This window comes from Fopius arisanus, unplaced genomic scaffold (assembly GCF_000806365.1).
Source record: "Fopius arisanus strain USDA-PBARC FA_bdor unplaced genomic scaffold, ASM80636v1 scaffold00004, whole genome shotgun sequence".
NCBI classification, from domain to species: Eukaryota; Metazoa; Arthropoda; class Insecta; order Hymenoptera; family Braconidae; genus Fopius; species Fopius arisanus.
The window spans coordinates 295,428-311,309 of NW_011887743.1; the positions used below are offsets into that span (position 1 = coordinate 295,428).

Genomic DNA, 15,882 nt, shown 5'->3' on the forward strand with positions numbered 1-15,882 from the left:
TCCAACCCACCAGTTCCATTTTATTATACAATTGTGTCTGGATTAGCTTTGATAAGACTATACTCCGTGATAAAAACATCTGTTAATGCTGGCTGTAATGTTTTGATGGCTCTTTTGTGAATATCCGTGACTCTCATTGGCTCTCCATGTTTCATTTCGAATAGAATAAAATCAATCCACACTTGAGTGTTAGATTTTCCATAATGCAGGGTAGCTAGTTCATGAGGTCTTCTTGCACTGGATTTGCAGATTTTCGGCTGGATCATCTCCAGCTCTGCCATCTTCTTATGTAGCTCTAAACACGTGGGAGGTTGAATAGCGAGCTCGTTGTATTTTTGTCTAGCTGCTTGAATTCCTTTGGTTAAAACCAACCATTCAATATACAATGGCTTCATTTCCTTGGCTATTTCCCCGTCACTTTTCATAGCTTCAGCAAAAATATCTTGGACTTTCTCAGAATGTTTGGCCTGAAAGTAGAGTAATTTCATTCGCCAAAGGGGCAGGGCCTTTCCACCTAGTAATTTCGAAGCTTTAGCAAACTCTTCGATGACGAGAGAATCTTTTCCTGAGTTTATCAAGTGTTTTATCTTCATCTTCCATAGATTTACACTCGTAGGAATAGCGTCTGTCCCATAACACAAGACCTGGTATAATTTGTTTTCAGATGCTTCGTCTTTTTTATCAGTTGTCAACATGTCAATCCAGTAGAGATAATATTTTTCTTCCAATTTTTTGGCTTGGTGAGCTTGAATCAAGGCGTTCTTCAGTAGCTTCCGTTTATAATTAGGAAGATGTGATAAATCTTGATTAATCTCGAGCAGACAATCTATGTAGAGCGACCACATTGTCTCTGATTTCAATTTTTTAACTGCAGCTTGGTAAACCTCGTTGCAATTAGTTATTCGATCTCGTAGAGAGTTCTGATCCTCTTGGGTTTCAATTTCCATCGAGTCCTCTTCCTGTGGATCGTAAGAGAGCCCTTCTAATTCTCGTCGTGCCATCGTCTCCCACATCTGGGGCTTGTTGGAATACTCTTGCGTGAGATCTGAGATTATTTCATTCTCCAGTTTTTTTGTATTTTTGTGATGTTTGCAGAGGTTCAAAAGATTGATTATGAATGAGACGTCTTTAACTTTTTTGAAGGCCATTTTGTAGATTATTAGAGCTCTTTTTATACCCAGGGGCATTTCTTCGGACTTTTCCGCGGATGTTTCAGGCGATTCCTCTAATTTTTTAGCTGCTTCGTCTGCTTGATCTAGTTCTAATCTGGAGATAATTATTGAACTTGATTACTCGAAACGGTTTTTATGTATAAAAATAAGAATGGCACTACTGACATCGTTGGTAATTATAATTATAATTGGAGAAAATAGATAAGAACTGTTCCTTACAGAGAATTTCTTGCTGAAAATCATTCTGGATTTGTTATAAAATTTCTGAAGATTCTTATCAAAATTATAATGATTAAAAAATTTTAGGATATTGTTTATAATTTTTGCTAAAAGAATTAATCGCCTAAATGTGATTTCTCCACTGAAAACAATTTCATCTCCTTTTTAATTGAGAAAAGTAGATGATCAATCATATAAATTTAATCAGACTTACTGAAGTGCATCGGTGTAAAGCAATTGTGATTCCTGGTGATGATTAATACCATTTATGAAATAAGTTCGTGCATTATTGATGTTCTTTCTCTCCTCAAGCTCCCATTTGCCAGCAATATGATGGCACTTTGGTTTGTCCCCGTGAATTTGAAGCATTTCCGTTAGTGTTCGACTGACTACATCATTGTACCCCTTTTCAATTAGAAACATATAAAACAATTAGTGATATGTGATCATTTCGTCGAATAACGCTCATTAAATACTTACAACTTGTTTACAAAACTTCATGTAAGCTACGTAAAATCTGAGATCATCTTTGAATCTCTCTAGAGCCTCTTTATACAAATTCATCACTCTGTTGACGATTCCATAATCAATATCGCGTTTTTTCTGAGTTATTCCGAATTTCTGAAAATGGTAAATCCATAATAAAATTTAATTTTTAGTGCGTCTTTCAAACGCTCTTGAATGTCTTAAATGTCCCGCACTTATAGCTTTCAAAATTTTATTATGTTATCAATAATAACTAACCAATAAATATGGGTATATCAATTATAAATTACTGGTGAAAGACATAAAATTCCATTTTTGTTTAATCACTAAATCGGCAAAAACGGAGTTGATAGGAATAAAATATAATTACTCACATTTCTTCGTTGTCTCAAGAGTTTCAAAAGATCCATTTCATACTGAATATACCGTAAAAAATCCTCTTTACTTTTTATTGTCCTCGAGAGTTTGTATTCATAATCCTTTCGTTTTTTAATGATTCCCCTATGAATAAAATAATCTCAATCATTATAGTAATTTTATTAAAAATATGGAAGTGAGAGGAAGTTATTTTCATTTTAAAATTAACACGTATGTTTTAATATTGTTATAATTAAGATTGATTATAAAATAAGCGGAAAATTATATCTCAGTTGATTCCATCTTCTCCAAAATGCAATATTTTTATTTTAAATATTTTATTTTGGGAGAAATAAAGGGATTGCGGTTTTGGTTGAAGGAAAATATTTAGACTAATTGTCGGTAATTTAGAATGATTTACTAGGTTTTATTATTTCAGTAGGATTTTAGAGTGTCAGACTATTTTCCTAACCTGATTTCACGTGCATCAAACAATTTGATCTTCTCCATCAGCTCCAAGTGCTGCACTGAGTTTTCACACCGTTTTTGTACTCTTTCTGCCATATTTTATGATTAATGAATGTCAGTCTTGAGATGAGAGTGGAAAATACGATCAAATTACGATAATAAACATTGAATTTACACGTGCTTCAACTGGGGAGTTTATGAGACTTCTTCAGACCGAATGAAACTTCGCTGGAATTTAATTGGTTATGGAAGCCCCAGCCGAAAGGCGCCAAAATTTGAACATGGAATTGAGAACAAATTCAGCTGAAACTATTGTCAGTAAAAAGCAATTAAATTCATCTGATTGGTCATAAACTAATTATAATTCCTCATTGTTAGACCTTTGTTGTATTATTTTCGTGACATTAATTAACTGAGAGAAAAATTGAGTACAATGTAGAAAACCTATTTATTTGCAATCGAAAATTATAGTTTTTATTAAATTAAATTTGAAACAATGAAAAATGTTTTAGTAACCATTTGATTAATTTATGAATTTGATAGATCCGCGCCACTTCGCTGTTTCTTAATAAATATCTTGTGAAAACAATTAAATATACTTTTAAATTAATTATTCAATTCTATTATACTATTTTTTTGGGACTATTGAGTAGTTGAAAAATATTTTTCAAATCTTGATATACAACTCAAAATAATTAGTCGAGGTAACCAAATATGTTCCTAAATTTAACGCATCCTTAAAAATATTAACGAATACTAATTTCAAATTTGAATGCTTGCGAGCAAGTTAAATTACAATTCAACTCAATATTTTAATAATTCAATTTGTCAATTTCAAAGCAATCCGTTTTTTTTTTAATTCACCAAATTCTTTTCTCAGTGAGAAAATCCACAAAATTTTAGCAATAATTTCGAAAAATGAAAGCACGACTGAAAATTTATGAGTCATTGAATAGTAAAACTTAAAACTTTTTTTTTTCACCTTAATCTGATGCAGAATTTTCCAACAATTAATAATAATAACTGATCCTTGAAAGCAAACAAGAAAATCTACACATTTTAGCTACCTTATCAACGAGATGGTTGTTATGATGAGCACAAGATGTCGCCAACATTAAATAAAATTCATTGCTCGGTAAACCCATTTTCGGATCAATGTGCCGGATAATTTCATGATGGCCGACAGTTTTTCTCGTTTTTCCGTTTTGTCGTGAGTTTGTAACTCGTAACCTTGTGATTATAAATACGAAAACAAAACATAAACAAACCCATAACCCCGACGAATGATAAAAATAAAACTAATACTTAGTTACGAGAATGACAGAAAGGACATCATCAATCGTAAGTTTGTGATGAAAATAAATTAGCAAGTGCCATTTATACTTCATTCATCACCATCACAACTAGGTTATCATTAATTTATTCATTATCGTAATTCAACAAATTCTTCCATAATGTCTGTAACAATTGACACTATTTATGATTCAATAGTTGTTGCTGAGGGAATTGACATTCCTCATTTATAAAAATTAAATCGAAAAATGGGATGATTTAGTGCGCAAACTCAAGTGTAAACACGCAGACAAACGGTTCATTGGCCGTTACGTAGTGCAATTGATGACGTCATGCATTGACGAGTACTCATGATTTTTTTTTCTTTTGTCGTTTGTTTCTCATGACTTCTGCCATCTCCACTCTTTCCTCAGGCATTAGTTACACGCATGCTAGACTCTCAATGAACATAAAATCCATAAACCATTAATTAGTGTAAACACGCTCATTTCCATTTAAACTTTCCTCAAACGAGTGATACTAAGTAGGAAATTATTATTTTTTTCTATTGTGCAGGTATTGTTCATCTGGAAATGATAGTTGACGGTTAAAATAGAAAAATCGGAAAAAATGAAAATTTATTATTTGAAACACCAAAACCTAGTTGTGTTGAAAAAATAGAACATTCTACTTTCGGGGTAGATGTAACAGCGATTTCAATTAACTTTGAAGGAATAGGTTATCATTATCTTAAGTTTATTTATAATGTAGTCTTTTTCCTTTTTTCCAATTATTTTTTATGGTACGTATTAACTAATAAGTTCAACCACAAGGAAAACAAAATTTGATCAAAAGTATATAAAATTTGAATTGTGATTTTTATGGCATCAATCGGAATTTTTCCATAAAATTAAAAAATAATGGAGTTTGAGAAATCAATCGAAAAAATTTTTCACTTTTAAAAAATCCAATTATTTCATAATTTGATGGATACAATAATTCTAATGGATTTCGTGAAGTCTATCATTTACATTTGATCTATTTTGATTTAAGTTTATAATGGAAAAAAGGAGGAATAATTGAAATTTCCATTACAAATTGAGGAAAATTGATATAAACATAAGAATACGAAAAAAAATGAAATGTTTAAGGCCAGGAAATGCTCCCGAGACTTTAGTGGAATGAATTGACGATGATAATTTTTTTTTTCACCGGATGCCAACGGTTTCAACACTGGACACTAGGCCATGGAGCTTGTTGAACACTCCTGTACTTAGCACAGTCATCAATAGCTCCCTGGACGAAAGGTAGTTGTACGATGTTCATGTCGTAGTTTGAGTTGATCAAAATAGCATTTATCGATGGGATCGGAAGTTTGGAAATGTCAAGATGTTCGTGGGCTGATCCAGTGATGGGATTGAGGGCTCCACAACGGGTTTTCGCAAGGATGCAGGCTGTTGTGTTGACGAATAGTTGAGCAAGAGGTATCTCCTCTGTCGAGAAGTCAGGAATTAAATCCAAGGCTTCTCTCACGCACTGGCGAATCTATCAAGAAGATTAGAGTAATTTTGGAGTGAGGAGATAAATGGAGATAAACTCCAGACACATTTCCAACTAAACTCCATCTTATTCACTCGATTTACAACGGTTTTTTTTATAAATCTCGTCATTCAGAATAATTAGCAAAGCCTACGAGTTGTAAATATATACAATTTTGAGGTGTTCTAGCTGAAACCTTGAATACATTCTGCAGGAGAAATAGATCGATTCACGAGAAAACTTCATGCATTTGCGGGTGGTTTCTGCAATTTTTCTGGCGAAGCTATTCTAATCCTACATATTCAATACAAAATTTACTTGTTTTTCGTATCTTGTACTAAGATTTTATTGCGGAAAATTGTAGAGTTGAATAATACCCCAGGAAATATATTGTTTGCGTTATTACTTCAAACTGTTTTGCTTACGAAAACATTCCCCTTGCTCTAGAATTATTACGTAAACGTACATATCATTTGGGGTTTATTTTTAGAATCCAATTGAATATACATGTTTGCAAATTGTCTGGTCGAAAATAGTTGTTCTTTGGTAGTAATTGGAAGATTGGCAAGTTAAAGACAACACGTGAAGTTATGGCGTAAGATAAGAAGTGAATTTATTTTTTTTAGATGAAGTTTTCTCGTCTCAGATTGATGATGTCATTGTGGAGTCATTAATTGATGTTTTTGTCAGTATTTCCTTTGGGGGGAATGTAATTAATGGCATTTGATGTGATAAATTGTTACCCCTTGGATCGATAACTCCTGTTGTAGGACGGGCAGTAGTTGATTTTCCAGGATCTCGCACAATACAAATTCCTCTACGTGCGAAGACATACCTTGTGATTATGAAGCTACGGGTTCTCTTCATTCCCACCAATTTTTTACCATTCCTCAATGCCACACGTGCCTCCTGTGCAATTTATCTACGTCATTTGTGTATTTACAATCCTAAAGTAGTCACTGTGCAATCCACTGATGATTAATTCCGGGTATTGACAATTTGAAAAACTATCAAATGGTTAGTTCACTATTTATCACTTGTGTATTTACAGTTCGAGAATTTAGTCGATGTGCTATGGATAACTGATGAATAATTCCGAGGATTTACAAATTTAAAAGTTTGAAATGGCTGGCTAGTTGATTATTAAATTATTTTTGGAATCTACCCTCTGAAAATGGAAAGTGTTGGAAGATTGAAAAGTAGAAATAAGATCGTTTTTCAAATATTCGATTTGAAACTTCGAAAGAAGATCTTTAAAATTTTAATAGGAATGAAGCGACAGAAAATTTTTGTAAAATCCAGCAATGATGAACCATTTGATTTCTCAAATATTCAATTAATTCTCTTTCTTCAGATTCTTACAATAATTACAAGCAATAATTTCACCCAATAAAAAAACCCACGTTTCCATGTATTTTAATTTTAAATGGGAAATTTAGCGAGTGTTTCCAATTGGAGTTAAATCAAAAATCAATGTAATTGAAAATTCCAAAAATATTGGGATCGTCATGCTAAATGATCATTGCTTTTTTAATAAACTGCATTCAATAACGTTCAATAAAAAAATCAAATTTTCAACAATTCTCACGATTAATGGGAAATTTAATGAGCGTTTCCAATTGAAACTAAATTGAAACACCCACAATAGGAAAATCAGATGACATTGTGAGTGAAATTTCGAGAAATTCTGTAGAGAATGGTATTGCGGATAAACATTACCAGATTGTCCTTGTTCACTTGTCGTATGCATTCGAGAAACGTGCAGTAGATTGTAGTTGGGGTGGCACGTGTCGCTGCATTTGTCGTGGCATTCTTAGAAAATTGATACACGAGGTGAAAATATAATGCTAATTGCCGATAATATTGTAAACGTACTAAAGACATTTTTACTACCTTCAAGTAGCCACTACAATGACCGTAATTTGAGTCATCGAGGTACAAATCAGCACACGCTGACATTGATAATAGCATTGGATATCCTGAGGGTCTATTACTTGCTCGAAAGAAACAGCCATAACATGCGTCACGCTCTACATCGTCCTCGTCCTGTGACTCATTGCACAGTTGATTCAGAAGTTGAATTGTCCTTACACTGTAATAATACAAGCCCTTCATCAACTTTCACAATCCAAGACAATCCCTCCATTCATTTTCCACCTATTGCCACTATGAGACATTTCTTTTGTTACATGCTCATTCATATTCTCTATTTACACTCACTTATTAAATTACTAATGAATTTAATTGGTAACAAGTAAATGTATCAAAATATTTCCTGTTCAAATATTTAGAATTTATTGGAAATCATTAATTTCAAACATGTATCTCGTTGCATGTCAATTCAGATTTTCCATTTACATTACAAAGGAATTTACTTGGTACAAGTACATGCATAAAAATATTTGTATCTTAAATTAGATAATTAGATAATTAGATCATTTATGTTTTTCCAATTATTTTCCCTAGCACACTTCCACAATTCATAAATTTTAATAATAAAACGAATAATAATAGTGAGCAGATATTTATTTATTGGAAAAATAGAAACAGGAAGGGGCAATTGCATTTCAAAATTTATCAATGAGGCAGTAAATGTTCCTATAATTCGATACATATATTCATAATTTCATCAATTTAATTATATTATGCCGGAATAATGGATAAATATTTCAAATAATAAACAGGTGAATTAATGGCTGAATAAAGAAATGAGTAAATAATTCACACACAAATGATTGGAATGAAATAATAAAGTGTGAATCGTTCTTTCGAGGGGGAGAATAATGATTTTACACGGAAAAAATTGCACGCACTTTGTATAACCACCGAGCAACACTTTAGTCAACCCCTCGTGCACTGTAGCTCCACAAAATGTTTTTTCAAGAACAAATAGCACATGAAAACATACACAGAAGTAAATAATCAGCATTATGTAGATTTCTTGAGTTGCTAAAACATGAATGAAACAAATATGGCTTACGCTGTGCATTTATACATCACCACCGGATTTTTCATACGCGATAAAATCATATCACGAGTCGTGTACAATTACGCTAATTATTTTTTATGCGACAATAAAAAAAATGTACAAAAGACGGACAAATTATTCCCCCACCAAAGGGCGATATTTAGGTCAGTCTCAGTTATCAGATGATTATTCTGCTTATTATTTCTATTGTATTCAATAATATCAATAATATGTCTTTGCCATTACAATTCATCAAATGAAATAATTCAAATTTTTGTTCATAATCAAAGAATAATTGTTATCACAATATAATTCGACGATTAGAAAAATTTCCTCAGAGTGAAACGTCTGGAAACATTTTGCTGGAAATCATATAAATTCGTTTAATTATTAATCAATCATTCGGGTTTATAAAAAAATTATTGAACTGAAGAGATATTAAATGGATTGAATGAAAATGAAAAAAAAAAATTCATATGGTTCATCGAGGATTTGAATCTGGAAGATGCAAACGGTTAACTATTTCAATATCAACTGGTCAAATTTCTCTAATAATTTCAATCCACTAAGACGCATATTGTCAATTGATTAGTAAAGAAACAAAAATATTGATAATATCCGATTTGTTTGAACAATTGAAGCTGTTGTGATCGATTACAGTCATGAATTTGGGCAGAATAAGGGCGACAATTCTTTGGCGCGTCGAGGCCTATTGTAAAAATGAAAAGAATAAGGAAAAATGGGAAAATGGGAAATAAAAACAGTTGGGATGGGTGGGAGGCTGTGTGCAAGGTAAAAGAGGGGCAGGGCGAGGTTAGGGCGAGGAAGAACGATCAATACTCGTGCACCGGGAAAACTCTGTCAGCCGCATCCCATAAGAGGGTCGCCGTGGAATTCACTGCCCTTTTGATTCCCAAATGTCAACGGAAATATTGTATCAAATCCACAATTTTCCACGATCTTTCTGCTTTTTTTCACGATACCCGTCGGTCTATTGCAACTTTTTGTGAAATTTCAACATTTTCATGTTCTGATCTAATCGAAAATTTAAAAAATATATTGAATATATATGTTATTATGGACGCGTCATGTATATTTATTTATATTTCTTCATCTTCAGCTTAACTTGTCAATATAGTTTCTGATAAAACTGAGATAGGGGGCGTTATTTTCGTAATTCTCGAGCAAAAAATTCGTTTGTTTCACCGGTACCGTAAAATTTGTGCGATACATCTGGAAATAGTATTTTCTGACACATGGGATTCCAATATTAGCTTTTGGTTCAACCGTTAATCCTCACGGGCACAAAGAACTTTATGATACAAGTCAAAGAAAAAATACTTTGCACGCACTGTGCAAGAAACTCTCGTTTCCCCACGAGTATCATAACATTTTGTACGATATCCATCAAAAAAAGGACTTTTCCTCACACGTAATTGTAGTCTCAATCTATAATTCTCGCATTCATTAAAGTACATCATAATACTAGTGAAAAAAAATCACTTTTTTCACGATCGGTGCAAGAAACTCACGCTTTCTCACGGGTAGCATAAAGTGTTGTACGATACGCAATATCACTTTACGGTACAAGTCATAGAAAATACTCTATGACGAGTGTATGATCACACTCATTGAAAAGTATTTTTTTTTTTCACGCGCATCATTAAAAATTTTATGATAACCCGTTAAAAAATGTGAGTTGTTTGCACAGGAAACGATTTGTATCATAAAAAAAATGACTTTGTGATACGTGTAATTACACAAATTGGCACTCGTAGAAGAGTACTTTTTTCACTTGTCCCGTGATACACTATTTTCTCAGTGCCTGCACAATCCTCTGTCTCTGTCTCATTCTATCTCTTTCAGTGTGTTTCTCTCTCTCCCCGGCTCGTACGTCGTCGTGACGTAGGTTATAGTGGGTAGAATGACGTCACAAATCGATAAACTCCGTTCCCATTCGTCGTACTACGCCACCCTCTGGGCGCCAATCCTGCAGCACTCCATGCTCCATTTTCCCTCCCTAGGTGAATCAAAAAAAAAAAAGCATCACCCCAAAATCTCTACCCCATTTCGAATATTATATGGAGTCACGTAACACGTAACGTCGATAATACAAGAGAGAGGTGAAAGTAGTGGAGGACCACCTTTGAGTCGCCATTCAGTCTGGGTCATCGCGTGCCAACATTAACGGATATACTTCCACCATTTGAAGCCTAAATCTGCGGTATATATATCGAAATTACCTGAATTTACCTGGAAATGAGACAAATAATAGATCAATGTAGATGCGAGCGCCCAGCTTTTGTGCACTAAGAGAAATATTTTGTAAAATTTTGTAAATCTATTTGTTTGCTTGCGACCGCAAATCCTTGTTTTTACTCAATTACATCTGAAACAATGAGAAATATTTTTGAAATGAGTAACTATTCGATTAATTTAATCTTTTGATAAATTCGCGCCAATTTACTGTTTTTTAATCAATACGTTGTAAAAACAAATAAATGTACTTTTAATCACATAGTTATATAATATCGAAAAAGAAAAATGAACTATTTAATTGAATTCTATGATATTAATTCTCTCAATATACAAATTAAAATAATTAGTTGAGTTAGAATTCAACTCCAAAATTTTAATTAGTTGTTTTAAACGAATTTATTCAATGCTATATTTACCACTCGCAATCACTTCTGTGCATGCGAATATTCATTAATTTCATTTGTTAGTTTCAAAACATTTTTTTTTTAATTTACTAAATTTTTCTGTCAGTGTATTTTACGAAGGAGTTCGTAACTTGACTCTTGATGTTATGACATTTGTCGACTTGAGAATCCTGTCATTAAAAAAATGTTAAATGTTATTACAGTGTTATTGAAAATTATGTCAAAGCCACATTGTGTTTATAAAAACTGAATTATTGATGAATAACGAATGATTTTTTGTTCGAAAGAGTGATACACTGGATGTGGACAATTCTCGAGGAATTTTGGCGGGGATAATTTTTGTTGGAGAATATTCACAGAATAATTAAGACCGGAAATCTCTTTTATTGGAACCGACGTTATCCTTAATAACTAATATACTTAAAAACACATTGAATAAGTGAATAAAATAAAGGAATTTCAATTTGCTTTATTCTTTTCTAATTGAACTATGCTCAGAAGACACATCCGCTTCTTACCAATTCCAAAGCGGAACTAACTAATTTTACAAAAGTACACAATACCCTGGGCCTCTGGTGACGTGTCCTCAATAGATCCTATTCATTCGTCTTTATTTGGTCGAAAAATTCAAGCATAAACATCATGTCTGACACTTGTCAGAATTACTGTCAATAGAAACATTTATTAAATTCAAGCCTAAACGAAACAAATATAAAATTAATTTTGACTTATTGTTAATTGTTGAATAAACCGACGATTGAATGAGGTTTGATTAAATGTTTCACGAATGAGGCCACCGAGAGGTTCAAGGTGGGAGGATGAGGCAGCTAGACAGGGACTATTGATCCATCAGCCTCTCTGCAGGCCTCGTGTTGTCTTATATATAACAAACCCGAGGGACAGCCCTCAATTCACTTTTATGCAATATTATCTCTCTCTCTAAACAATTCCAAACGTTCGTACTATTTATATTCTTGTATTTTCGCCCCTAATGGAAGGGTGGGTAATTATGACCTCAGGAGTTCAGGTGGGTCATCGATAGGTCAAATGATGATTTGTTATTTTTACCTAACTGTGAATTAAAATATTACAAGTACCTTGAAAATTTATTCAAAAGTTGCAGTAGGGCAAGAGAACCTGAAGTAATCGAGAAAAAAACCACAAAAAGGATATAAAAAGGATATGAAACAAAAAAGATTTCGATACAATCGGTAATGTGTAAAAATTGCTCAAGTACCTTGAAAATTTTTTTAATTAAAATATTTTTTTTATTAAAATATTCATTCAATTTTTATTTCGATTAAATTCATATTTCAGGCTCATTAAATAATTACTAAAGAAGATAATGACATAAAAGTAAAATTCACACAATTGAAATAGCCAGATGTCAAACAGACAACGTCTACAATTGTCATGACCCAAACATATTACGCTTTAATTAATTACAATCATTAACAATAATTTTAATAATTTCATTTGATTTTAACACCGATTCTGTGATTTATTGTCGGAAAATCCGTCGCACTTTGCCCTCGTGATTTCCAAATCCGCATAATCTAGGGAGAGTAATATCTTTCTATTTTATTATAGGACTCGATTCGTGATTGATTTTTAAGAATTTTACTTTATTTAAGGATTCGATATAATTCAAGCTAGGTTGATAATTTCCGATGTAGCTTAAAAGGCGACCCTGGCCTCCGATTCGTCCAAAGACCTGAACATGCCCTTCGTCTATGAAATCGGTCCACATGTCGGGTTGTTTAGGGCATAAACAGTCTAAGTGTCTCGTTGTTTCCTGTGATTTGTTACAACGGATCGCCTGTTGGTGTCACAAATATTTCCAACCGAAATCTGGCACTCGTTTGTTTGCAACAAACTTATCGGTAAATATGTCATTGTTTTGGAGTATTCTGAATGCCTCTGAATAACTTTAAAAAAGTGGTGTAATATTTCGTTGTATCGGATACAAAGAAAAGACGAGTGTTCGATACCCCCGGGTAGCGTCGGGCCCAAAACAAGGACCCCACAGGGCGAACAGACAGGGTCAGGGGACAATTAGTCGATCGAGCCTTGACCTGCCAATCGGCCACATTCCGTTGACAATTCTCTGTCATTAATACATTTTACGTAGACCATTGTCCCGTGATTCTTAACCTTGTATTTGAGTTTATTAAATTAGATTCTTCTCGTAAGGATGTTCTGCCCCTTTTTAGCCGAGATCGCCAGTTTTTTGAGTTTTCTGAGAAATTGTTAATTGGATTAACGCGAAAAAAATGCCATTTTCAAATTTTATTATTATTTAATGACTGCCAAAATGTCATGATCGTGCGATAATGATAAAATAGAAAACCGGAGTATCTTTTGGGGGGATCGATCAACATTGTGTGAGAAAACTCAAAAATCCGGTAATTTTGACTGAAAGGGGTGAGAAAGTTCTTAAATATTTTGAATAATTTACGTAGTGAATGATGAAAAGAATAATTTAATGTACGAAGTAATGAGAATATGGCAGTTGTATTTGGTTGACATTGGATGTGAGAGTGGGATAAAAGAGGGCGTGGGCAAGACGGGATGCACGGGTCGTCGTCCTGAGGGTCGAACGAGAGGGAAGGAGGAAGGAAGGAAATACTTGTCAGACGACAGGGGACTAGGGACCTCTCAGCAACTCTGAGGCCGATGGTAGGTGGGGCAGACTGCCTACAGACGGGGAGAATGAGTTCAAATACCTCGGAAGAAACCGCCGCGGAAATCTCAGTCCTAACGTGTGACTAATCGTACACGAGGATAAGGCGTACGTTTTTTCTTCTAATCGTTTTTACGAGCCGATACTTATGATTTTTATAACCTATCCCACCTAACAAGAGATTTCCAGAGAAGACGCTTGTAAATAATTTTTTTTTCACAGCATTACGTTTTTTTTATTCTCATGCTGTTCTCAGAATTAAAATCAGTTGAATTTAGATGGTGATGGGATTTTTATGGGATTATAAAATTGAGGGGAAACATTTTATTGGTGGTCATTAGGAAAAACGCTGGGGAAAGGATTCCCGCCAAATGAGCGCTCCTTTCCCGCCGTTATGCGCGCGCACCATTGCGTGGCCATTTTGTCTCTGAGCGCACAGAGCGTTACTTCAAGGACCGGCTATACGCGTACATGAACAACGTACCTTTTCGCATCGCCACCCATCGCTATGTATCCAATTCGCATGTGCTCGCTGAGAAAAATATATATATTTACGCCAAGAATGTGATATTTCTATCTTTACAGCGTTTTTACCACAAGAAATTTTCTTTTTTGAAAGTATTGTAGGAAAATTAATATCTCCTATTATCTTATTATATGACTCGATCTTTTATTTATTTTTAACGATTTTAGCTTAGCTAAGAATTCGACATAATTCTAGCTAGCTTGATAATGTCCGATTTTGCTTGCTCGAGAGTTCGGTTACCACTGCCTCTGGCCACCGGTTGGTCCAGGGTGTGAGGTCTGCCTCAAAGACCCTTTGTCTATTAGGTCAGTCCACGTGCTAGGTTGTCTAGGACCTAAACATAGCCTAAGTATTTCGTTATTCCTTGTTACCTGTTATAACGGCTCACCAGTTCATGTTACGAATGTTCGACACCCATAAATCATTAAAATTCTCGCTTAAAATTTTTTTTTAGCAAATTATCGATGGAATTGATGTAAAAAAAAATAACATTTTAGAGCTTTGTCATTATTTAATGGCTCACGACATTTTTTGGTGACGCGATTATTTTCATGCATTTTCTCTAAGGTTTTATGATTATTTTTAAAAGTTGATAAAAACCGCAGGAAATTATTCGTACCACTTTGAAATTTCGTCAGTCGTTAAAAAATGATAAAACTCCAATTTTTTTTACATAAATCCCATAGTAAGTTTGCCGGAAAATGAAAATAAAACGTTAATTTCGGCTTATTTAATTAAATTAATTAATTAGTTAATTTTTTCTATATAGTAGATGGGAAATTTGTATAGCTTTCCACACTTTTGTGACGTCAAAGGAGTCGTCGAATAGAATTGGGATTACGTAGGAAGGGGAACAGGATAATTCTCGGTATAATTTTTACAAGAAAAATTCCTGAGAAAATGCATAGTCCAGACGAACTTTCGGCTGTGACGCGATACATGACTTTTGGTCGGGCGTGGTGGCGGACCATTTCTCCGGATTTGTCGGAGGTAGAGTGGATAGTCCAGACCGGGATTTGAACCCGGGACCTTCCGATTTTATGTATCGGGTGTTCTCCCGAGTTATCCGGCTCCTAGCCATTTCTTCATTTCAATTTTCTTGTATATATGGGGCACCACATTTTCATACGGCAATCATTTTTTTTCCACATAGTAGACGGGAAATTTATATAGCGTTCCACATCTAACCAACATAATGTCGAAAATATTGCCAACAGTATTTCGTCAAATTCGCCATTCTCAGATTCCCCACATCCATTTTCAGACATGAATAGTTCAGGTTGAACTATGAGATTATTATTTACCAAATTACATTAAATAAACTTCAACAACCGATCATTCATATTTGGAATTATTCCAAATGATTCAACCTGTCAAGAGAATGTTCAATTGGGAAAATTGGAAAATAATGAAGGGCTTTTCGACAAGGTCATATATGGGTTAATCAAATTGTTTAATATAAGTTTAATGATGAGACCTGGACTTCCCTGGAGAAATATTTTCCAAAATAGTATATTACACTACAAGGG

The 15,882-nt window shown here is 33.8% G+C and overlaps 3 protein-coding genes across 4 annotated transcripts in view; 1 reads left to right on the forward strand and 2 right to left on the reverse strand.

Moving 5' to 3' along the window:
- LOC105271088 (U3 small nucleolar RNA-associated protein 6 homolog) lies at positions 1 to 2,933 on the reverse strand. Its single transcript, XM_011312425.1, has 5 exons — positions 2,707 to 2,933; positions 2,252 to 2,378; positions 1,872 to 2,012; positions 1,606 to 1,796; positions 1 to 1,266 (listed from the first exon to the last, which is right to left on the reverse strand). The coding sequence occupies exons 1-5, from the start codon at positions 2,796 to 2,798 to the stop codon at positions 24 to 26; spliced, it is 1,794 nt and encodes a 597-aa protein (XP_011310727.1). The 5' UTR covers positions 2,799 to 2,933; the 3' UTR covers positions 1 to 23.
- Positions 2,934 to 3,721: 788 nt separating this feature from the next.
- Pdk1 (Phosphoinositide-dependent kinase 1) overlaps positions 3,722 to 15,882 on the forward strand; it is a 75,990-nt gene continuing 63,829 nt past the window's right edge. Inside the window, exon 1 of the mRNA XM_011312430.1 lies at positions 3,722 to 4,043. Within this exon, the coding sequence (XP_011310732.1) occupies positions 4,020 to 4,043 (24 nt within the window). The 5' untranslated portion in view covers positions 3,722 to 4,019. The remainder of the gene's footprint in view (positions 4,044 to 15,882) is intronic.
- On the reverse strand, positions 4,968 to 11,337 carry LOC105271110 (uncharacterized). 2 transcript variants are annotated; one of them, XM_011312467.1, is made up of 7 exons: positions 11,157 to 11,337; positions 10,626 to 10,734; positions 8,327 to 10,501; positions 7,407 to 7,605; positions 7,233 to 7,325; positions 6,257 to 6,422; positions 5,393 to 5,519 (listed from the first exon to the last, which is right to left on the reverse strand). In XM_011312467.1, exons 3-7 carry the CDS (start codon positions 8,500 to 8,502, stop codon positions 5,479 to 5,481), a joined length of 675 nt encoding a protein of 224 aa, XP_011310769.1. In that variant the 5' UTR covers positions 8,503 to 10,501; positions 10,626 to 10,734; positions 11,157 to 11,337; the 3' UTR covers positions 5,393 to 5,478. The 2 variants fall into 2 exon arrangements, with proteins under 2 accessions (XP_011310762.1, XP_011310769.1); XM_011312460.1 differs by lacking the exon at positions 6,257 to 6,422 and having other exon boundaries at positions 4,968 to 5,519; positions 11,157 to 11,336.